Consider the following 25,835-nt stretch of genomic DNA (forward strand, 5'->3'; position numbering starts at 1 on the left):
GTAAACCAAACACTGCTGTAATCAGGAAATTAGCCCAACTCAAATCAGGTGGAGCTGTAAGATCAGCTACAATTTTGGTTCAGGATTCCAGATAGAAATTTAACAAAGGATAAATGGAATGTTAGTGCCAGAGTTAACATTTCTCTTCCCAAAAATATACATCCCATTGAATAAAACTACAGGATTAACAAATAGTCTAGAGCAAATTGCAAACTATTTTTGTCTGAATTTAATACAAGTGGCATACACAACATATTCACCAATAAGAATCATTACTAGGAAGCCTTTCCGGCTTCATAGGTGGCAGAGACATTCTCTTTTTTTTATGATGAGAAAGAGGGAAATTCAAAGTAAAGTAAAAGGTAATTACATTTAGTCTAAGGATATACTCAATTCTTTTCACGCTGTGCAATGTCATTCATATTACACACAGAATCATTGTTTTTCTGTTGTCAAATTAGAGAGCAGCTTCTTCTTGCTGATAAAACTACAGTGACAGGAATTTCCTGCCATGAAGATTCGTTGCAATCATTTTGGCTGACTTTTCTAGCATCGGAAAACAGAACCTGACCATAATTAGACCATCCCTTTCAGTATTATGTTCATGATTTCAATTAGTGGTTGAATTGCTCGTGAGCAGTAAAAGGGTCTGATATGCGTCCTTAATTACAGTATATTGGAAGATTATCATTTCTAATACAAAGTGCACACAGTTAATATTTTCAAGGCGACCACCGATGTACACAAACTAGGCAAAGAGGGTTTGAATTGTAAACTGACAAATATTAATATGAATTTGAATGGTCTGATTCATTGGTACTTTATGATCTGTGTTATCAAACATCAGAAATGCGCAAGCACATTAATGCCTCCAGTGTACATTTTTGTGTACGACCTTCAATTTTCATTATTAAAACTATATTCTGTTTTAAATTTTATTAGTAATGTCACAGAAATTTGTACCCCCAGCCAACTATTCCATCACCTCTTTACTTCAGTGGTGCGTATTGGCATTTGAATGCTGTCCCCCCTTACCCTGCTGAACAAACTAGACCCTGTTATAGTCACCACAGCTCAAACTGTGACTGGCATTGTAAGAGTTAAGAGCCACCCATAAATAGTCAACGGTTAACAGACAACTATAGAAAAACACGCAACAGTCATATTCTCATCAAACCGCTTTCATCACTAAATAAATCAATCCTACATGGTCGATTATCCTTGTAGCCAGAGATTTAGGGACCCCAGATGGATTTGGTTTTGTTTCATTCATTCAGAATAAAAAATACTTTCTCCTTTTTGTTAGCTGAGGGAATATGGTTTTAGTATATTTGTCAGTTTACAGTTACAGTATTAACAAACATCAGCAAGGGAAGACAAATTGTTTCTCTCTGTTGGTTAAGAGTCAACTAACCTTTTTCAATGTAACTAAAATGTAAAACATTTTCACATACATATTCAAATACATCATACATCATTACATTTCTGGATAATCTGTGTGCCATGTTGTAGGACTGTGACAATCAAGAACTATACAAGAAACTTCCAGTGTTTGATAAATAAAATCAGGATCTTTGTGGCAACTAATTAGTTAAGAAATCACTAAAATCAATAGCCATTTGAAACTTCCCAATTTAGTTCTTTGTTATGCCCAGATCTTAGTATTTCCTGTCCGACGGTGCCTCCTGTTCACCTGTTCCTCTTCACTCTCCCACATGCTAGTGCTACTGCCTTCCCCATAGTTCCCCAACGACAGCAGTATGAGTTGTTGGTATATTGGAGCATTAATCTACCGCCGTGAGGAATGCTTTAAAGACTGCTGTAAGATTACCATGGCAAGGTAATCAAACACTATATTGATCTGCGCTGCTCAATTAATTTAGGTGACACCCGCTAAGCCAAGGAAAAACCTGTCTGATGCTCAGTACTCTTCTGCATCTTAACAGCTCATACCAACAAGTTTCTTATACATGCCACAATGCTCAGTTCAGCATTTGTTCTCGTCTCCTGGAAATGATGACTCATCTTGGAGTACTGTTTTATGGGTAGCCGCTGGTGCCTTGTTCAATTGGCCACAGTGAGTATCAGCAAGCTATTTGACTGTGGGGCCATCACAACCAAACTCAATCCATCCTCGCCTGATGGCCACACGGTATGCACTCTTAAATAACTGTCACTGGATACTGATCAAGAGAAGAAACCTTAGCTGATTTGTTTTTTGCTCCTCCCTGGCCCAGGCATGCTAAGGTCAACTATAGAATCCCATTGCCACCTTGGCTGAGATACGTTAACTCAGCACAGACCAGCAATCAAACCTGGGACCTTTCTGGTCTATATGGCTTTGCAGCACAATGGGTAGTACAGTTACCAACCAAGGGAAATAAGTACTGTTTTAGTAACAAGTCCAGCTGTTTCCTGTTGTCTGAGACTGTGTAAACTGGATGCGCACATACACAGAAAGAGGTCAACAAAGTCTACCCAGGCTTGATATGCATTAAACAGCACTACGTTTTTTAAAAATCAACAATTGCACTCTGCCTGACAAGGTGTTGGAGGCCAAAACCCTCATCATTTTAAAAGCACTTGGATATGCACTTGAAATGCCATAGCCTACAGGGCTACGGACCAAGAACTGGAAAGTGGGATTAGGCTGGATAGCTCTTTTTCAGCCGGCACAGACACCATGGCCTCCTTCTGTGCCGTAAATCTCTATTGTTCTGTGAATTGGATGCAAAGTCTCAGTCTGTGTACTACTGCCATATAGGTCCCTGGTTTTCCCCTCATTCCCAATCTGTGAGCATCCAAGTACACTAATAATAATTCATGACTCTCTCCAAATCCAGTGAAGTTTAAATATGAATAACTTGAGATTCCTCCATATTATGAGGGAGCTCCAAGAAAACAACCTGGATTGTGAAGCCGAAATCCTAGCCACTTGTTGATACTTTTGAAAAGATTTTGTAAAGTAAAATATTTTTGAATGCCTCAGTCAGAATAGTCCAATTTCTGACCTTCTGCACAACTGGATGTGGACCTTTCAAATGTACACATCAATCTGACCTATGTGAGGGTTCTGCTTTGCAATTGAGGTTCGTGCTCTCATTTCTATTTCACGATGGTGAGAATAAAATCTTTGACATGACACTGCATGAATAGTTGGATAGGAATATTTGCATGGAATTCTTTTTGTCTCCTATTTTAGGGAAGTGTGAACCTATTTAAAATAATCAGGCTAGTGCCTCCATTAAAATAGCAGATAAAGGAGTCATATAAACATTTTAAACATTCACACACTAATATTTGCAGAACATGATTTCAAGGCCTGTTTTTCTACAACAAAAAGCAGTTTATATAGTGTGTATTACAGAAAATAGTTTGTAAAATAAGGAAAATGTAAAATATACAAAGGGTACACATTCAGAGGATTGCAATAGAAATATATGTATATTGTACATTTGTTTAATATAAAATCAATCATTTTAAACTTAAAATTACATTTGGAGCACACAGAAGTGCTATCTCTGGACTGTAGCTGAAGTATTGTTTCCAACTGTATTTGGTAATCCGATTTTATAACTTAGCAATTCTCCTAATTAAATTTCATATTGAGCCAGCCACTGAATTGCCATTTGCTTAATGTCATAGTGGTGATGAAATACATGCCTTGTACACTATATTGATTTACTGGCTATAAATATGGGCTGCAGTAGGCCATAACAGCCTAAATTATAATGTCTGCCAAATGTAAAACAGCAACGCCCTTATTGTCAGTCTGCATAACCTTTCCCGAAAGAAACACAACCGTGACAACCACAAGTTGCAGCAAGTAATAACGGATCAAGTACAACATGGGTGCAAAACTCTGCTCTTCTCACACTACCCGGACAACTTGTCTAACCCCAGTCTCAGGTGAGCAATCCCTTCTGCTGCAACAGCGTGACAATGTTCTTCCAAACACTGTCTATCACAGATTCTCCAAATGACATTACTAAATTAGTATTCACCATGTTTGAGATGTGGATTCATGCTCCCTGGCAATCAGATTGAAATGCCTTGCTGTTCGGAGAAAAACTCATGGACTGGCAAGTTTGAATGTTAGGGAGCACTGGAATTTGGTAGAAATCAACCTTATCATGGCACTACCTGCATCTGTTTCTATTTAATATCAGTTCTCAAAAAAGAAACTGGAAAGTCATAACAACATTGAAAAACCTACAGGCACATGCATCTCAGGTCCTTCTCCTATCTCAGTTTTCAAGTCAATAAAATAAAAATCCAACCTTAAATAAGTCTTTTTTAAAAATCAAATACACACATCAGGGGGCTGAAATTCAGGGTCTCAGAAAGACCCGTTACTGCTTGTTTGCGGCAGCCATGTGGCGGAATCCCCTAGCTGCCGCTTTGTGGTCAACTGGCCGCCCTGACCCAAATGCAGGTCGGGGATTTTTCAGCCTGGACCCGATTCTGCCCCGATGCTGATGACCGCCGCAAACGGGTCATCAGAACGCACACCGCCGCTCTCCCTCACCTGAAAAATGCACCAGCCGAAATTCACCTCATAAAATCGATGCCCCGCCGCGCGGTGCCGCTGACAGCTTTTTCTGTCGGTGCACCTTATCCGGAGTGTGTGCGGCCTGGCAGCACGGCGGCCCTTCAAGGGGAGAGCCCACTGCCACGGCTGCCATGTATTTATTTTTACTGGCCGACTTCCCGATTGGCCGGCAAGATAGTGCCCATGGGTTCAGCCGGGCAGCCAACGGGCAGCCTGGCACTCCCTCTTGTGTGCCAGGCCGCTGGCCCGGCCGAAACCCTCCCTGGTGGCCCCAATGGCCGAAAATTTAAAATGACTGATTCTCTCCCCTTTAACGGAGGGGGAGAGAGCGCTGTGACATCACCACCGCACCACCACTGAGTGACAGTGGCGGAGTCCCGGTCTGACCCATATTCAGCCACTCAGCCTGCCTTTCTGTCATAGAAACATAGAAACATAGAAAATAGGTGCAGGAGTAGGGCATTCGGCCCTTTGAGCCTGCACCGCCACTCAATAAGATCATGGCTGATCATTCTTCAGTACCCCTTTCCTGCTTTCTCCCTTGATCCCCTTAACCGTAAGAGCCATATCTAACTCCCTCTTGAATATATCCAGTGAACTGGCATCACTGCGGCAGGGAATTCCACAGGTTAACAACTCTCTGAGTGAAGAAGCTTCTCCTCATCTCAGTTCTAAATGGCCTACCTCTTATCCTAAGACTATGTCCCCTGGTTCTGGACTTGCCCAACATCGGGAACATTCTTCCCGCATCTAACCTGTCCATTCCCGTCAGAATCTTATACGTTTCTATGAGACCCCCTCTCATCCTCCCCCGTCGACCTCCCATTATGACCAACTTGTGGTCGGACTTTGAAAAAATGTCAAAGTCCTGAAAATCAATTGGAAGGCCATCTCAGGAATCCCAGCAGTAAAACCAGGTGAAAAGCCGTGGTGTACCAGCTTTCTGGCGTACCTGAATTTCGGCCCCCAGGTATCTTACTGCACAAATGTTACCCCTGAAAAATAAAACATCATTTAATGTCAAACATAAAAAAACACTAGCACTACTTTTAAAATATAAAACTAGCTACAGTGAAAACTTCATGATCCACACTCCAATTATCTGCCAGTGGTAAATAAAATATTATTTTTCTTTGCTATTTTTATTGTCCTTGTCTTTATTCTTGTCCCTAGGTATTGATGTAACATATGTGGAGGACTAGAGTTTGAGGACCCTCAACAATTTTCTTTAATCATCAAGAGAGGGTGAGAGGGTTTCCTTCCATTATGGTGGAGAACAGAGGTTCCACTAACAGTAAATCCAGTGTGTTAAGAGTAGTCACAATGAAGGTCCAATACACTGGAATCTACACTGTTGTGGAAGGTATTTACTCTTTGTATATAATTATAGTAACGCCTCATGTGCACATGCGAACAGTAGCATAGTGCTAATCCTACTGGACTAGTAATCCAGGGGCCTTGATTAATGATCCAAGGACGTGAGTTCAAATTCCACCATGGCAGACGGGGAATTTAAATTCAGTTAATTAAATAAATCTGGAATTTAAGCTAGCACGAAACTACTGGATTGTTGTAAAAACCCATCTGGTTCATTAATGTCCCTTTAGGGAAGGAAATCTGCCGTCTGGCCTATATGTGACTCCAGACCCAAGAGTGGCGGACTCTTAACTAGCCTCTGAAATGGTGGCTCACCACCACCTTCCCAAGGGCAACTAGGGATGGGCAACAAATGCTGGCTTTGCCAGCGATGGCCACATCCCATGAACAAATAAAAAAAAATGTTGAATACTATATTATCCCCATTATAAATCTTCTCTAGCATTTCATGTAACAAATGTAAAAATCTAAACTCAATGTGGGAACAAGTTGGCAGCCTGCAAGTCAAATGTGGTGCCCAGCCCTAAAGCATTTGGGCCAAAATTGATGAAGGCCCCCGCCCGCCCAAATGCCACCCAAGGGACCGCCGAGGTACCCGACAGTACGTTGGGTGGGGTTTTCATCGAAAAGGTCCTTCAAAGGTCGGTGAGTGGCAAAAGAGGGACTTACGGCGGCAGCCAGCGGGAGCTCCCAAACTCGCCGCACCTTTGCCGCCCAAGTGCCACCGAGGATGGAGTCGGGCTCACGGAGGGTTGAAGACCTGAAAAGGAAAAGCATTTTTAAAAAAAACCCATCGGAAGACTTTCAGGGGATCCCATCCAGGTAAGTCCCCGTTTAAAAAAATTATAAAATGTTTACGCACCTTTTTTTCAGATCTTCATACTCACCACTGGGGACAGACCAGCCTCCAGTCCACCCCCGATTTTGCACCGACTCCCACCCGCATCAATATGGCATCTCGGCGGGCAGGAGTCCACTTATGCCACTCGGCTGTCCGCTGACGTCAGCGAGCAGTTCCCGGCGGTTCTCCTCTCCGGCCCACTCCGGCCCAAATCGAAAGTGGCACTGGGCACAACTTGAGGAGGAATGTCAGCGGCAGTGGGCGGCAGTCAGTGGCAAGGCCATCAATTTCGCTCCCTTGTAGCCTTAGTTATATTATCAAATGTGATTAACTTCAATCTCATTTTTTCCACGATTCCTGCACATCTAAAGGCAATATACTCTCTACCAAAAATAAGAGAGGTCATTCTTCTCACTTTGACTGGCTGATGACTGAACTGTGTTGTCAAAGTGAGATCTTTGCAAGACAAAGAGAGATCCCCAACCACCCTCACACTTTGTAATTTATGCACTATGCTCCGTTTTTAGTAGCTCCAAGCCAGTGTTGATTTTCACCCACAATAAAAGGTAAAAATAGCATCACCTATGAATTAAGAGTGCTGTAATGACATTTGATATAAATCTAAGCCTCACAGCCAAGTAAAATGAAAATTAGAAGCAACTTAAACTGACATCTTAACTCTCATTTCTCCACCCACCCAAAATGTTCTCCCTTTCCCTCTTGAAGGCAGCCACTCTGAGGTCCAGTTCCACAGGCCCTGGTATATCGCCCGAGTAATTATTCTTCATGTGTGGGCATAGGCAACGACAATCAGCAGTCTATTCAACTATAGAGGGTATCATAGCCGAGTTTGAATCTATACTCACTCGACATCTGCGCATGGACATTTTCCAACACGAATCACTGGATAGCAACCGGGAGTGGGGACCCTTGTTGATACTCCCCTCCCTAGTCCATGGACACCAAGGACATTTTTCAGTACCCAGCTAATATCAGCTAACTTAGCATAGACTAGAGATGGAACCTGGGAGCCAACTTGGAAACCCTTTCTGCTCTATGTGGCTTAGCACTTACACCATGCAGTGCATTTACCCATGTAGCCATCAGGCACACCACATTTTAACATCTAAACAATAAAAGGAAAACTCTTGACTTTACATATCTAGTGACCAAAAACACTGAACATTTCAGCAAACAGATTTCGATAGCACCTGCAAAGCTGGAAATAACAAAGAAGTTTAGGTCATGCAAGGCTTAGATGATCTCTGTACGGCCCACCAGTGGCTAAAAACACAGCTTATATCATATAGTACTTGAACAATTGACAATATGAAAAACATCTTATTGCTACAGTCCTAATAACACACACTTTCCAGACACAAGAACAATTACAACATATTGCAAACTCAAAATTAGTTCATTAGGGCAAGGACCAAAGCTACTTTTCAACTTTTCTCAGGAGGTCCTTCAAATGTCCTCCGCCCTCCCTGCCTCCATTTTACAATTTTCTCTGCTAAAAACAAAACTTTCCAAAATTGATAAAGACGCACTTTGAGCTAAGTTCTCTTAATGTCGTGAACTTTACTATAATTAAAAAGGCCAGATTCACCAGTAAATTTGCTGACTTCGGCTTTTAAAGTACTATGGCCCGGATTTTCCGGGGTCTATGACCGCGTACGCAGCTGTAAATGCCCCACACGTTCCGGGTTTCCGTGTGCGCAGCGCATGCGCGATCTGTCAAGTTTCAGCTCGTCAGCTCCACCGCGTTCCTGGGTGATGGACATTTGCTGGCGGAGAGTTGGGCTATTTGCCCAATTACTGCCCAGCAAATGCCTGTGGAATTCTTACGCCTGGTAAAAGCAGATGTAGGGCCTTCTTTTACCAGCGTAAGAGTTTAAATAAATATTCAAATATATTTTTTAATTATTTAAAAATATAAAAACCTTTAAAATTAATTTAGGTTATTGTTAGATCCTTTAAAATGCTTCATTTTTTTTCCAAAAATTAAATTTTTGTTTCAAATGTTTAATTAAATAGTATTTTAATAAATTTTGAACATGTAATGTTTTATTTTTATTTAACTGGTGTGCAATTGTGTTTTTTAGGTGATTCCTATTCATGCTTATAGGGATTGCATACGTAAATGGAATCTACGTAAGCATAATGGGGATCCCCCTTTTTGATTGGTTGGCCCGGCCCACGTGATTCAAGGGGCGCTTGCAAACCGCGTGCGCCCCTGGGATATGCAGGCCTTTACGCATGAGTACGTGCAGAGGCCCAGGAGCGCAAGTGTTCGAACCTCCGGAACCATCAGGTGGGTTCGTACTTGCGGTTCGGAGGCATTCTGACCACAAATTCACGCCCCATACCTCACAAAGTGTCAAAATGGGGACTGGGTGGCGGACAGAGCACCAAATAAAATGTCTCAAGATCTGGGTTGTAACAAATGCTCTCTGGTTAGCGAGGTCATCACAATGGCGTGGGGGTCAATCATTTTCAGCCCAAGGAGTTCAAACCTCTCATCGAGACGCAATGACCAAAAGAATGAACTGTCTGTGTTTTACTGACCACAACAAAGAGTTTTTTTCTGTACAGGAAAGCTATTGAGATACATTTTAGGATTCATATAAGTTGGGAGAAAACATCCTACAGACTTGGACAAAATGTTAATCATGTAGAGTTTTTATTTCCTTAGATGAGCTAATGGGCAAATGTAACCATCTATTGGTTCTCTGCTAGAAATATATAATGGACTAATTTTCCATCCATTCATACAGGGAGTAGATCTAGCCCTAAATCAGGGAAAGACTGGGGAACACTTGCAATTCTGATGCTAACTAAATGGAGGGGTTGATATTTATTCCCAAAATGTGCTAACTTGTCAAGAGTGCCAAGTTGCTAAGCCTCCATGTATAATGTACAGGGGTTTACTGTACTCAATTAGTAGCCTTCGCTGTTACTGTCAAGCCAAGTAAATGTGCTAGCTGCAGAAGCTGAGCATTAAAACATTGCTGTACACGATTTCTACTGGTCCATTTCCTTCACTTGGATTGATACTTTCTGTTGGTCACAATCCAAAACAATAAAGTTCTCAAGGTGCGTCAATCAGATTTGAACGGTCTTACGAAATTTGGAGTCGTTCAAATCCATACTAAAATAACTGGGCTGCTGAAACCTTGCCTTTCTTTTTTTTTTAAATGTCCCTCAAACAAAGCCAATCCCACTGAAGAAAGAATTGAAACAATGAAGCTTTGTCCTAGCCCTAACGTCAACACGCAACATTTGGTACAATGAAACCTCAGGCATCTGTAAATTCACACCAGGCACTGGCTACTTCCAAATGGTTATTTAAGACTTAAGTTTACCCTCCTTAACCAGTTTCTCATTTAACTGACAGAGTTGTCGCAGGAACCCATCATTCGGCCCGATCTCTCTTTTCTGGCGGACAGTTAAGAGAGCGGTCTTGACATCCATCTTGTGGCGAAGCATGAGGTAAGCGATCACAAGGGTCGGTGATCGGCTGTATCCTTCTCGGCAATGCACAAACACTCGTCCTGGGGTAACAGAACAGAGTGCAATTAGTCTCAAATGTTCTTCAAATGAAATCCAACAGACAACTTCTTGTCTCAATTATTCTCCTGGATAGCCAACTAAAATTGAACTGTTGCACGGTTAACCAGTTTTTCCAACTTTTTGATTGTCTTGCATTATTCTTCATCTGCGACTGTATTTAAAAGAGTTTTCAGTTTTGTAGATTATTTTTTTCTTATTCTTGTTGTGTTAAAAGCTTTGGGCTGGATTTTCAGCTTGTAGGATTTTGGGGCATTAATACTGATACCGCCCGGGAAAAGTTTGTGCCTCAGTCAGCAAAATTGAGCAGCTGGGCCCTGAGTGTGGGGCGGAGCGGCAAGGGAGGCGGTTTACACCTCTCTTCGGGCGCTAGGCCGGCTGAGCATGGGAAACTCCTGAGCTAAAGAGCCGGCCTGGGAGCGCTCCGAGAGGTGTCGGGGGAGAAATAAAAAACCTGGAAAACAAACACCAAAAATATTCCCAATACATAGCCCACGCCGCCACAACATAAATCGCAAAAAAAAAAAAAAAAATGAAAGAAAAAAAAAACAATCACACTCATCTGAGGTCGGCGTTACTTAGCTCACTGCAGCCGCGACAGCTCGGAATGCCAGCTTCCACAGGCGGTCCCACCAAGGCGCGCTACGGAGCGCTACGGGTCAGGCAGGAGTCAAAAATCGAGCCGGTGTCACAACCAAGGGCGTTGCACACCAGCTGGCCTCTTCCGGACGGTAATGCTCCGGGCCCCACCGAAACCGGCCCCAGAAACCCCGGCGGGGCACTGGAATCTGGCCGCCTGCCCAGAAGAGCTCACCACCGCCACTGCCACCCCTCCGGGGAGAAAACAGAGGCAGACAGCACAGGAAAATCCAACCCATTAAGTTTAACAAAAAGTACAATAGAACATATAGATACTTGGTGGATATGTATCAAAAATTTTAGGAATTTTCTGCTGGGCTTGGGAGGATAGCTTGAATCATTCGAATATTTCAGAATGCCAATAATGTTCATTAGTGCGGGGTAGTGCTCTGTTGGATGTTAGTGTACTCTGAATCAAAGAACAGCTGAAGAACGCAAGATGGTACTATACTATCCACTGAACTAAAATTCCTTGAAGGCACAGGAAGGAATTTAATGAAATCAGCAGGATCTTTTTACAAGTTGGCAGCAGATGGTTCAAGACATTCAGCCGAGGATGTTTCTTGCAGGAAACCTATTAATATTTTCCATTAACGGCTACCAAAACTGGTTATGATTGGTATTGCCTATACTTACCTGTCAGCAAGATGGCACAGCATGAGAATTTCCCCAATTTTCAAAAGTCTATCAGCGCCATGAATGTTATTTGGGCATCAATAATATTATTAATTCAAAAGCTAAATACTGCAGATGCTGGAAAATGAAATAAAAACACTAATAATTAATAAAACTATATGAAAAGCTAAATACAGCAAATGCTGAAAAATGAAATAAAAACACTAATAATTAATAAAACAATATCAAAAGATAAACACTGCAGATGCTGGAAAATGAAATAAAGACACTAATAAGTAATAAAACTATTTACCTACCAAAGAGCCCCAGCGGTGTCGTGTTCGAGCACCACATCGAAAACCTCATGGGGGCACTGCCGGGAAAAGTCCTACCTTTTCCTCGGTGAATTTCGCTCTCCTGGTGGTTTTTCAGCAGCCCGTATGCTGCTTCCCTCTCCGCTGGAAACTTATCTTTACAGCAGCTTCACCGCGCTGTTTCTGGCGGAAATGAACACCGCTCAAATCCTCCCCGAGCTGAATGTGGCTCGGGGAGGGAAAAGTACCCGACTGCGGCGGCCGATCGATTTTTTCGATCGACCGCCCAAACTCCACGTAGCCGTCCCTTTGGGGACAGTGAATTTCGGGCCCGATGTAATTAAACTTGATTGATATAAAACATACACTTGGTGTACTGCATGCGAATAACTGAATAGTTTTCAGTATGCCTTGTTCACAGCCAATCAATGCCTACTGACACTGATCAAAACTTACTGAAACTGGCCCAAACCGACTGATTCTCACTCAAAACAATCAATAACAAAAAATAAAACTTGGCTTGGATCCAAGTTACGTGCCAAAGTGAGTCTAGCCTGACCCCAGCTTGCATTTCGTCCTAATCGTTCCAAATTCAGATCACTTTCCATTTCTGTCTTGGAATCATACTCAGAATGGATTTGCTAGGTTTTCTTTTCAAATTCTGTGCCCCTGGATTTATCAACAATCTTGTTATTGTGGCGGCCTTACTGGAAATGCAGCAAGGAGGTCAGGAAAACACTGAAATAATCTCAGTGTTCTTTCTGCTCCAAAACCACTTTAAAGGTTGGTATCTTGACATATAATCCATGAACATAGATTACTTTTTAGACCCATTACACTCCAATTAAGACCAGAGTCATTAATCTAATCGTCCAAAGCACATTTAATTGTAAGATTCATTGCTCAACATCGACAAAGATGCATCACAGCCAAGACCAATCTGGAGTACGCAAGTATCTGAACTGACTCAGAGTGACTTTCTAATCAGTAATGGCCAAGATGTAATCTTTGAATCATATTTGTGGTGCATTATCTTGTTGATCATATTTGGAACATTGCATTAGACATTTCTTTTGTAGAATTTAGAATACAGCCCTGGTGGATACAAATTATTAAAATATTTATTGCGAACTCTCCCTATTTTATGTTAGTGGAAAATGTGTGCTTCTTACCTATCCTGTACTTTTGTGGAGTGGACTGGATATTTAGTAATGAATGAGAAGTTGAAGTAGCAAACAACAACAACTTGTATTTATGGAAACATAGAAACATAGAAAATAGATGCAGGAGCAGGCCATTCAGCCCTTTGAGCCTGCACCACCATTCAATATGATCATGGCTGATCATGCAACTTCAGTACCCCATTCCTGCTTTCTTTCCAGACCCCTTGATCCCTTTAGCCGTAAGGGCCAACTGCAGTAAGACCTCCCTGCTCCTATACTCAAATCCTCTCGCTATGAAGGCCAACATGCCATTTGCCTTCTTCACCACCTGCTGTACCTGCATGCCAACTTTCAATGACTAATGTACCATGACACTCAGGTCTCGTTGCACCTCCCCTTTTCCTAATCTGTCACCATTCAGATAATATTCTGCCTTCCTGTTATTGCCACTAAAGTGGATAACCTCACATTTATCTACATTATACTGCATCTGCCATGCGTTTGCCCACTCACCTAACCTATCCAAGTCACCCTGCAGCCTCTCCACATCCTCCTCACAGCTCACACTGCGACCCAGCTTAGTGTCATCTGCAAACTTGGAGATATTACCTTCAATTCCTTCGTCTAAATCATTAATATATATTGTAAATAGCTGGGGTCCCAGCACTGAACCTTGTGGTACCCCACTAATCACTGCCTGCCATTCTGAAAAGGACCCGTTTATTCCTACTCTTTGCTTCCTGTCTGCCAACTAGTTCTTTAACCATGTCAATACATTACCCCCAATACCATGTGCTTTAATTTTGCACATTAATCTCTTGTGTGGGACCTTGTCAAAAGCCTTTTGAAAGTCTAAATACACCACATCCATTGGTTCTCCCTTGTCCACTCTACTAGTTACATCCTCAAAAAATTCTAGAAGATTTGTCAAACATGATTTCTCTTTCATAAATCCATGCTGCCTTGGACCGATCCTGTCACTGCTTTCCAAATGCGCTGCTATTACATCTTTAATAATTGATTCCAAAATTTTCCCCATTACCGATGTCAGGCTAACCGGTCTATAATTACACATTTTCTCTCTCCCTCCTTTTTTCAAAAGTGGGGTTACATTAGCTACCCTCCAATCCATTGGAACTGATCCAGAGTCTATAGAATGTTAGAAAATGACCACCAATGCATCCACTATTTCTAGAGCCACTTCCTTAAGTACTCTGGGATGCAGACTATCAGGTCCTGGGGATTTATCGGCCTTCATGATGGGCCTTCATGATTGGTCCCATCAATTTCCCCAACACAATTTCATGACTAATAAGGATTTCCTTCAGTTCCTCCTTCTCGCTAGACCCTCGGCCCCCTAGTATTTCCGGAAGATTATGTGTGTCTTCCTTAGTGAAGACAGAACCAAAGCATTTATTCAATTGGTGTGCCATTTATTTGATCCCCATTATAAATTTACCTGATTCCGACTGCATTTGTCTTCACTAATCTTTTTCTCTTCACATATCTATAGAAGCTTTTGCAGTCAGTTTTTATGTTCCCTGTAAGCATTCTCTCATATTCTATTTTCCCCCTCCTAATTAAACCCTTTGTCCTCCTCTGCTGAATTCTACATTTCTCCCAGTCCTCAGGTTTGTTGCTTTTCCTGGCCAATTTATATGCCTCATCCTTGGATTTAACACTATCCCTAATTTCCCTTGTTAGCCATGGTTGAGCCACCTTCCCTTTTTTATTTTTACGTCAGACTGGGATGTACAATTGTTGAAGTTCAACCATGTGATCTTTAAATGTCTGCCACTGCCTATTCACCGGCAGCCCTTTAAGTATCATTCGGCAGTCTATCCTAGCCAATTCACGTCTCATACCATCGAAGTTACCTTTCTTTAAGTTCAGGATGCTAGTCTCTGAATTAACTGTCACTCTCCATCTTAATGAAGAATTCTACCATATTATGGTGACTCTTCCCCAAGGGGCCTCGCACAACAAGATTGCTAATTAATCCTCTCTCGTTACACAACACCCAGTCTAGGATGGCCAGCTCTCTCGTTGGTTCCTCGATGTATTGGTCTAGAAAACCATCCTTTATACACTCCAGGAAATCCTCCTCCACCGTATTGCTACCAGTTTGGTTAATCCAATCTATATGCAGATTAAAATCACCCATGATAACTGCTGTACCTTTATTGCACGCATCCCTAATTTCATGTTTGATTCCATCTCCAACCTCACTGCTACTGTTTGGTGGTCTGTACACAACTCCCACTAGCGTTTTCTGCTCTTTGGTGTTCCGCAGCTCTACCCATACAGATTCCACATCATCCAAGCTAATGTCCTTCCTTACTATTGCGTTAATCACCTCTTTAACCAGCAACGCTACTCCATCTCCTTTTCCTTTTTGTCTATCCTTCCTGAATATTGAATACCCCTGGATGTTGAGTTCACAGCCTTGGTCACCCTGGAGCCATGTCTCCGTAATCCCAATTACATCATATTCGTTAACAGCTATCTGCGCAGTTAATTCATCCACCTTATTACGAATGCTCCTCGCATTGAGGCACCTTTATAGCGCCTTTAACAGGAGTATTATGAGATAAAATATTTGAGACTGAGCCGCATAAGGAGAAAGTAGCGCAGGTGACCAAAAGTTTGGTCAAAGAGATAGGTTTTAAGGAGCATCTTGAAGGAGGAAAGAGAGATAGAAAGGCGGAAACCAGAACTATTGTAGCACAAGGTGAAATGGAGCACTAAAACATGCAGCTTTCAACCCATTAGATTGGAAATGCAGTGCACACATTTTACAGCATATTATCCATTCTATAATCTTCCCGAATTCACAGCACCAGCTTTGATGCAGAAGTATGAGAAAGGTGGGTTGCTTGTTTACAAACTATGGTTTTATCAGAACACACCTGGATGTCTGGGGCTTGAAGTTACACCTTTTATTCCTTTTAATTAAAATATTGTCTGGCTCCAAAGGTTAACGGTTATGAACAGATCACCAGGATAGTAGGATAGTGAGAACTGTTTTTCTACTAATAAGCTCACATCATAATGCACTCTGGGAACGATTTGTGTTCATATGTTGGCAAAGCTTCTTGATGGACCTCTAAAGGTTCAACTTCTCTGGTTTCTGAAGTAATGTTGAGCTGTGTTGTTATCAAATATTATTTGTACATAAGTGGTGGATAATATCAAATATCCTTGAGAACAAGCAAATTCAGCACCGACAGAAATGAAGGCTATTGGCTTCTCATGTTGCACAATCAGCTTTTCAAAACTCATCGACCTCCCAGTGTTTATCTACAGGAAGTGCTTAACTAATGACACATTAGAATGTGTAGGTCATCACAAGGTTATAGTTCAGAATTAAACAGCTAACATCAATCTCCATTATTTTTTAATAACTTAATATTCATTACAAATTGCTGGTGCCCTATAGTTTTCTGATTTCTGATCTCCCTCCCTCTATTATCCAATTATTTCTACTGCACACTATGTATTACACACAATTTAGTAAGTGGAACTGTACAGACACATCTACATGGTGCAACTTCATTACACAAAATATTGGTATTTTAGTGCCATTGTTATCTACTGCAGAGATAGTGGATGCGTGGTTGTAATCTACCAACGTTCCTTGGATTCTGGGGCGGGCCCAGCGGATTGCAAAATCGCAAATGTAACGCCCCTATTTAAAAAACGAGGCAGACAAAAAGCAGGAAACTATAGACCAGTTAGCCTAACATCTGTGGTTGGGAAAATGCTGGAGTCCATTATTAAGGAAGCAGTAACAGGACATTTGGAAAAGCATAATTCAATCAAGCAGAGTCAGCATGGTTTTATGAAAGGAAAATCATGTTTGACAAATTTGCTGGAGTTCTTTGAGGATGTAACGAGCAGGGTGGATAAGGGGGAACCAGTGGATGTGGTGTATTTGGATTTCCAGAAGGCGTTCGATAAGGTGCCACATAAAAGGTTACTGCACAAGATAAAAGTTCACAGGGTTGGGGGTAATATATTAGCATGGATAGAGGATTGGCTAACTGACAGAAAACAGAGTCGGGATAAATGGGTCATTTTCCAGTTGGCAAACAGTAACTAGTGGGGTGTCGCAGGGATCAGTGCTGAGGCCACATCTATTTACAATCTATATAATGACTTGGATGAAGGGACCGAGTGTAATGTAACCAAGTTTGCTGATGATACAAAGATGGGTGGGAAAGCAAATTGTGAGGAGGACACAAAAAATCTGAAAAGGGTAAGTGAGTGGGCAAAAATTTAACAGATGGAGTATAATGTGGGAAAATGTGAGGTCATTTCCTTTGGCAGAAAAAAATAGAAAAGCAAATTATAATTTAAATGGAGAAAAGTTGCTAAGTGCTGCAGTACAGAGAGACCAGGAGGTCCTTGTACATGAAACACAAAAAGTCAGTATGCAGGTACAGCAAGTAATCAGGAAGGCAAATGGAATGTTGGCCTTTATTGCAAGGGGGATGGAGTATAAAAGCAGCGAAGTCCTGCTACAACTGTGCAGGGTATTGGTGAGGCCACACCTGGAGTACTGCGTACAGTTTTGGTCTCCGTATTTAAGGAAGGATATACTTGCATTGGATGCTGTTCAGAGAAGGTTCACTAGGTTGATTCCGGAGATGAAGGAGTTGACTTATGAAGATAGGTTGAGTAAGTTGGGCATATACTCATCGGAGTTCAGAAGAATGAGAGGTGATCTTATCAAAACATATAAGATAATGAGGGGGCTCGACAAGGTGGATGCAGAGAGGATATTTCCACTCATCGGGGAAACTAAAACTAGGGGACATAGTCTCAGAATAAGAGGCCATTCACGTGATGAGGAGAAATTTCTTCTCTCAGACGGTTGTAAATCTATGGAATTCTCTGCCCAGAGAGCTGTGGAGGCTGGGTCATTGAATATATTTAAGGCGGAGATAGACAGATTTTTGAGTGATAAGGGAATAAAGGGTTACGGGGAGCGGGCAGGGAAGTGGAGCTGAATCGAGGATCAGATCAGCCATGATCTGATGAAATGGCGGAGCAGGCTCGAGGGGCCAGGTGGCCTACTCCTGCTCCTATTTCTTATGTTCTTATGTTTTTATGTTCTATTTTATTTAATACCTCATCTAATTTTGCTCCTGTATGCCAAATATTAATAGATTATTCATGTGGGAGAAACCTGGAAGCTAGGTTTTGCAAGATAGGAACTGAAATTACTCTTGGTCCAGATTCAGTTACAGTATGTGAAGGGCAACTGTATGCTTAACTCCTATTCTTAACTTAGAAAAGCTCTGAGGGCTGGATTTTCAGCTTTGGTGATTTTGGGGCTGTAAAGTTTGCGCCAGGAATAGTTTGTGTCTCAGTCATCAAAATTGGGCAGCTGGGCCCTAAGTCTGGGGCGCAATGCTAAGGGAGGCATTGTATGCCTCTCTTGGGCGTTAGCATGGGAAAATCCCGAGCTAAAGAGCTGGGCCGGGAGCGCTCCGAGAGATGCCTGGGGAGAAAAAACAAAACCTGTAAAAAAACCCACAGGACCATTCTCAATACATAGCCCACACCAGCAGAACATAAATCACAAAAAAAAATAAAAGAAAAAAACAATCACACTTACCTGAGGACTGCGTTACTTACCTCTCTGCAATCGGTATAGGATCCCTGCCCGATTTCCCAAGCGTTCACTGTGGGGCGCGCTGCGGGGCGTACGGGTCGGGCGGGAGTCAAAAAGCGCGCCGGTGTTGCAACCAGGGGCGTTGCACACCGGCGCGGCTCTTCCGGGTGGTGCTGCTCCGCAACGCCGCAAAACCGACCCCGAGGATCCCTGCGGGGTGCTGGAGGCTGACTGCCCACCCAGAAGACCACAGTGCCACCATTGCCACCCTTGCCACCCATCCGGGGCGAAAAACAAAGCAAATACGACCAGAAAATCCGCCCCATATTGTTGTATAGGACAAAGAGATCATCTGAACGGCCTACATTCTATAGCACAGGGATCGATGCTTACAGTCACCTTTGGGGCCAATTGTTCTTTGTTACTTATTTATTCTTTGCTGAATATCAAACCAATCTGTGCATCAAATCTTATGACAAGTGAAAGTTGTAAAGTGACAAGTGTGATACCACTGGTGTGATTCAATCTTAACCAAGGCTACTTAATACCTAGAAAAGCATGTTCAATTCAGTACCCATGTTTAATTGAATTGCTTTTATTTAAGTATGTTATTTAAAAGGTTAGGCATGTGTCTAATGTTTTTCATAGTTGTTGGTCAAACATAATGCACTGTTAATTTGTTACTCATTTTTTTTATGTAGTTAGAGCATCGGTTCTTGTTCCCCTGTTCTTCAAGCTCCCCACGCCATGCAATAGTTGCCAACTGAGTGGGCAGGCATGTGTCTCTATCCCAATCTTACACTGCTGCTCGATCTGGTTGCTGGAAAATATGTGAGAATGGCTGATTTCCCTCCTTCGCTATTCGTAGCATCATTCCAAGAGCTACTCAGCTAATGAGGCTGACATTTATTGTCCATCCCTAGTTAGCCTGTGAAGGCCTTCATCTTGAAGCTGTTTAATGCAACTAAGGGGCTTGCTACGCCACATCAAGGTCAACCACATTAGTGTGGGACTGGAGTCACATATAGGCCAGACCAGGTAAGGATGGCAGATTTCCTCTCCTGCAGGATACTAATGAACCAGTTAGGTTTTTAACAATAATCTGACAGTTTCATGGTTACTTTTACTGATCCCAGCTTTTTACTTCCAGATTTTGTTTAACCTGATTTCAAATTCACCAAACGGCAATAGTGGGAATTGAATTTACTTTCTACAGTTTATCAGTCCACACCTCTGAATTACTAGTCCAGTAACATAACCAAATTAGCCATTCTTCATGTGTGAACATAACCACTACACTCCTATACTTTCCCATAGAGGCAAAACTATGTGCAATCATCCCATAATACAATATGTTTATATGCCAAATTCCCATGCCATTGATTCACTTGGCCCCTCTGAATTCTGCACATTCTGACTTTAACCTTGCAAACAGAAGTCCCTTTTGTGGCCTTGTACAGTTCAGTTCGCTATAAATATTTACAGTTGAGTGTATGTCTTCTCATGAGATTGAACAAAAAAATGATAAGTACCATCTTTGCCAAAATATAATTAATTCTAGTTTAAAAAATATAATTTAAACATAATTATATGTGTAATGTCCACCAAAGCTCCATAAAGAGATTTATTTTATTGTATCTTCTTTAGGCACCTATTACTTGCTGGGTACCCAGCTAATGCCAGCTGGCACTAGCAACTGGTTACATGTAAAGCCACGGGGTGATGGATATTTTATCATTGCATGACAGAACAAGTCACTGCATTAAGGTGCCAAGGGGGTTGCACAGTTGCCGATAAATTCATTAAAAATAACAAGTACAGTACTGTATAAGTGCTGCACACTTTCTGCTTACCATCCTTTTGTGCTAATGACTTGTCAATGAAATCTGCAGCTTCTTCAAAATAGGCACTGAGATTGAATGCTTCTGTGTCATTGGCCTTAATTCCATGGTAGACGATTACTGACCCTGTGTAGAACTCGGCATTGGTGTTAACATGCATGAATGAGTTTCCTTCTGCACTGTTTAGCACATGCGTTATCCCCAAACGCTCTAATCTCATAAGATTTTGTGCAACAAACCTGTAAAATAAAAGATTAAAGACCTTAGTCATTCAAAGACCGAAAGTTATTTACTTCTGGACTCAAAGAAACAAAATTGTCCCTGTGTCAAAATGGCTGCCGTCCGGAGTTGCCAGTGCTCCAGGATTGACCTGGAGTCTCCAGGAATTGAAGATTAATCTCTGGGACAGTACTGCAAGCAACCCAGGAGAAAAACCATAGGGGCTTTAAAGAAATGTGCATCTTTTTCATTTTCTGTCTCTGTGAGTTGTTATGATCTGGAATGCATTGCCTGAAAGGGTGGTGAAAACAGATTTAATAATATTGGGATACGTTATCAGAGTGTTTATGTTACTGGACTAATAATCCAGAGGCCCGGACTAATTATCCTGAGACATGAGTTCAAATCCCACCACGGCAGCTGGGGAATTTAAATTCAATTAAATAAATCTGGAATAAAATAACGGTGACTAAACTACTGGATTGTTGTAAAAACCCAACTGGTTCACTAATACCCTTCAGCGATGGAAATCTGACATGTTTACCCAATCTGGCCGACATGTGACTCCAGACCCTCCGAAATGGCAAAGCAAGCCCTTATTCAAGAAGGCAGCTCACCATTACCTTCTCAAGAGCAATTAGGGATGGGCAATAAATGCTGGCCTTGCTGGCGATGCCCACATCCCATGAATAAATTTTAAAAAACCCTTTAATTGGATAAATAGTTGAAAAGGAAAAATTTGCAAGATTTTGGAGAAAGAGCAAGGGACTAATTGGATAGCTCTTTCAAAGAGCCGATACAGGCACGATGGGCTGAATGGCCTCCTTCTGTGCTGTATGATTCTATTAGTTATAAAAGTATTGAATATGGGAAAAAAAGGTTGTTGATTTAGTCAAGAATGATCCAATTGGGTAATGAAGAGTCTTTTCACTTTCCAATTGTTGTGGAAAGGTGGTGTGCCATGAGGATGGATGTGTTGAGTGGCCAATGGCGGGAGCGTGGGGGCGGGGCAGTTGGAGACAGGAGTACATGTGATGAAACCTCAGGAATACATTCAACCCTACTGTCTCTGTATACAATAACTAAGATAGGATTTCAAATTGACATGCTACTCTACATGATCTTCATTTCTGCTTGAAACTGGCTAACGCAATCTAAAAAAAGGTACAAAAGAGTAGGGGGTGGAAATTCGGGGCAGTAACCCTGGCGGAGCGTTACTTTTAGTGCCTTGAAATGGTTTGTGCCTCCCGCCCAGAAATTTGTCACAAAGGGTCGAAGAGCTGACTGGAGCGATAAATCAGCCGTTGCAAGAGCTGGGAGGTCCGAAACGAAAGTTTAGTCGGTAAATTTGGCGGACCCATTGTAGCAAGCACGGAACTCCAAGTCAGATCCCGGAAAAAACCAAGTCTTAAAGACACGGCATAGTAATGCACCCATTAAAGTTTTCCAAAATCACTTGTTTTCAACCTGTACTGTTATGTCTGTCTGCCGTTGCAAACTCAGAGGCTCACGCACCGTGCTGTGTGTAAACGTTGCACTGACTGTGACCTCCGAGGGAAGCGCTTCCTCTTCTCTTTAAGTGACCACCAGTTAACGACTCTGCAAGCCTGTACCGACTGTTTTTCCAGACGTTCTTAGCAGCAAGCGTGGGTGTTGCTCCAGGACTGATGTCAGGATCGCACTGATCGGCAGCAGACAGGCGCTACTGGTTTGCGCCCCGTCAGCCCCTAATGAATTTTCAGTTGGGCGCTAAATGCTGCGTTCCCAGTTGGTAAGCTCTTAACGCTCCCATTAACGCCCCCTCTGGCCGCTAACTGAAGTGTCAGGCAACCAAAAATCCAGCCCGATAGATTCGAATGTTTTGTTAAGTGTAGCAGTGCTTCTAAATAAGTGGAGCAATAAAGCTGAAGTGAAGTAACAATGTGAGATTAGGAAAATGGTTTCCCCGGTCAGAGTTCAAATCCAACCCTTGACTACCATTCAATTTTGGTGCCCTTCATTGGGAGAGTTTCAGCTTTGAGTCATACAGTGCTGTATGACTCTCCATCTCAAAGAAATGAAGCAAGGAAAAACCTGTCAAACCTGTCCTGCTCCTGTTCTCCCAGCAGAAGCATTCACGCCTTTTGTTGCTTAATTATAGCATGAGGTTATGAGCGAGTCATCCTCGTTTCGAGGGACCGCCTATGATGATGATTAACATGAGGTTTAGGTCTTTCTAACCTCTCAATTAAGAGGAGGGACGGTGATATATCCTTACTATACAGTATAAATGCACAGGAGGCCCATACTTGAGAGAAGGTCACTCTGTGCCCAGTTACCTTTATTACCAAGACCTCAAGTGATGAAGGTGGGTGGAGCTTCTCCTTTTATACCTGAAAGTCCAGGTTAGGAGTGTCTCCCACAAGTTCACCCCCTTGTGGTCAATGTTCTCAAGGTGTACAACTTAGGTCAGCTTATACATGGGTTACAATGATAGTTGAATACATGACATCACCTCCTCCCGCAAAGTCTTATTGGGATCACAGATTAAATCTCACTGGTGGTTTACGCTCCCTTGTAGAGTGCCTGAGTTGGGGCTCCGGTTGTTGGGCGCTGGCCTGAGTGTCTGCTGTTTGCAGTGCCTCAGGCCTGTCCGGACTGCCCACAGTGACTGGGCTCTCCTCCACTTGGTTCCGGTGTTCGGTCACCTGTGGTGGAGTAAACTCTACATCGTGTTTTTCCTCTGCTTCTTCTATGGGGTTGCTGAACCTCCTTTTAGTTTGATCCACGTGTTTACGGCAGATTTGTCCATTGGTAAGTTTAACTACCAAAACCCTATTCCCCTCTTTGGCAATCACAGTGCCTGCAAGCCATTTGGGCCCTGCAGCGTAATTATGGACAAAAACAGGGTCATTGACATCAATACATCACGCCCTCGCATTCCTGTCATGGTAGTCACATTGTGACTGACGCCTGCTCTCAACAATTTCTTTCATAGTAGGGTGTATAAGGGATAACCTGGTTTTGAGCGTTCTTTTCATTAGCAGCTCTGCGGGTGGAACCCCTCTGAGCAAGTGTGGTCGGGATCCATTGGCCAACAGGAGGCGTGATAAGCGACTTTGTAGGGAACCCCCTTGGATTCTGAGCATCCCCTGTTTGATTATCTGCACTGCTCGTTCCGCCTGGCCGTTTGAGACCGGCTTGAACGGTGCCGTTCTGACATGGTTGATTCCATTGCCTGCCATGAAGTCCTGGAATTCAGTGCTTGTGAAGCACGGGCCATTGTCGCTGACCAAGACATCCGGTAGACCATGGGCAGCGAACATTGCCCGTAGGCTTTCTACCATGGCAGAGGATGTGCTTGAATTTAAAATGTCACACTCGATCCATTTGGAGTAGGCGTCTACTACAACCAAAAACATTTTTCCCATGAAAGGACCTGCATAGTTCACATGGATGCGTGACCATGGCTTGGCGGGCCAGGACCAGGGGCTAAGGAGGGCTTCCCTGTTTGCGTTGCCCAGCTGAGCACACGTGTTGCACCTGCGAACACAAAGTTCCAGGTCTGCATCTATCCCCGGCCACCAAACGTGTGACCTGGCAATTGCCTTCATCATGACAATGCCCGGGTGCTCATTGTGAAGTTCTCTGATAAACACCTCTCTGCCCCTCTGGGGCATGACTACTCGGTTTCCCCACAGTAGGCAATCGGCCTGAATCGAGAGTTCATCCTTGCGCCTATGAAACAGTTTAAATTCCTCAGGGCTTGCCCCGTACGTGGCTGCCCAGTCCCCATTCAGGACACATTTCTTAACTAAAGACAGTAGCGGGTCTTTATTTGTCCAGACTTTAATCTGACGGGCTGTCACAGGTGAGCCTTCGCTTTCGAAAGCTTCAACAGCCATGACCATCTCAGCATCATGCTCAGTTGCCCCCTCAGTGGTGGCTAGTGGGAGCCTGCTGAGTGCATCAGCACAGTTTTCAGTGCCCGGTCTGTGCCGAATTGTGTAGTCATAGGCGGCTAACGTAAGTGCCCACCTCTGTATGTGGGCCGATGCACTCGCATTTATGGCCTTGTTGTCAGCCAAAAGGGACTTTAGGGGTTTGTGATCTGTCTCCAGCTCAAATTTCCTGCCAAACAGGTACTGGTGCATTTTTTTAATTACATATACACATGCTAATCTTAACTACCATCCCGTAGTCCCTTTCTGCCTGGGACAGACTTCTGGAGGCATAAGCTACCGGGGTAACTGACCATTGGCATTCACATGCTGCAACACACACCTGACCCCATAGGATGACACATCGCACATTGGAACAAGTTTCTTACACAGGTCATATAACGTTAACAGTTTGTTGGAGCGTAACAAGTTGTGTGCTCTATCAAAAGCCCTTTCCTGGCTGTCCCCCCAGACCCAATCGCGACCTTTGCGTAGGAGCACGTGTAGCGGCTCGAACAGCGTGCTCAATTTGGGAAGAAAGTTATCAAAATAGTTCAGGAGCCCCAACAACGAACGCAGCTCCGTCGTGTTACGGGGTCTGGGTGCTCTCTGGATCGCTTCCGTTTTGGATGCAGTGGGTCTGATCCCGTCTGCTGCTACCCTCCTCCCCAGGAATTCTACCTCTGGAGCTAAGAAGACGCACTTCGCCTTTTTCAGTCGCAGCCCTACCCGGTCCAGTCTACGTAGCACCTCCTCCAGGTTGTGGAGATGTTCTTCAGTATCGTAACCCGTGATGAGGATGTCGTCTTGAAAAACCATCGTCCTTGGAATCGACTTGAGGAGGCTTTCCATATTTCGCTGAAAGATCGCGGCGGCCAAACAAATCCCGAACGGACATCTGTTATACTCAAACAACCCCTTGTGTGTCGTGATGGTGGTCAGCTTCTTCGACTCACTCGCCAGCTCCTGGGTCATGTAAGCTGAGGTCAGGTCCAATTTTGAAAAAAGTTTGCCACCGGATAGCGTCGCAAAGATGTCCTCCGCTCTCGGTTGCGGGTACTGGTCTTGGTGTGACACCCGATTGATGGTGGCCATGTAATCGCCACATATCCTGACCGACCCATCCGCCTTGAGCACCGGCACGATTGGGTTCGCCCAGTCACT

The 25,835-nt window shown here is 43.1% G+C and overlaps 1 protein-coding gene across 1 annotated transcript in view; it reads right to left on the reverse strand.

Annotated features, from left to right (window-relative positions):
• Positions 1–214: 214 nt before the first annotated feature.
• dusp3a (dual specificity phosphatase 3a) overlaps positions 215–25,835 on the reverse strand; it is a 34,865-nt gene continuing 9,244 nt past the window's right edge. Inside the window, exons 2-3 of the mRNA XM_070864390.1 lie at positions 20,545–20,771; positions 215–10,324 (exon numbers count right to left, since the gene is read on the reverse strand). Of these exons, the coding sequence (XP_070720491.1) occupies positions 10,119–10,324; positions 20,545–20,771 (433 nt within the window). The 3' untranslated portion in view covers positions 215–10,118. The remainder of the gene's footprint in view (positions 10,325–20,544; positions 20,772–25,835) is intronic.

Source organism: Pristiophorus japonicus, chromosome 21 (genome assembly GCF_044704955.1).
Source record: "Pristiophorus japonicus isolate sPriJap1 chromosome 21, sPriJap1.hap1, whole genome shotgun sequence".
Classification (NCBI taxonomy): domain Eukaryota; kingdom Metazoa; phylum Chordata; class Chondrichthyes; family Pristiophoridae; genus Pristiophorus; species Pristiophorus japonicus.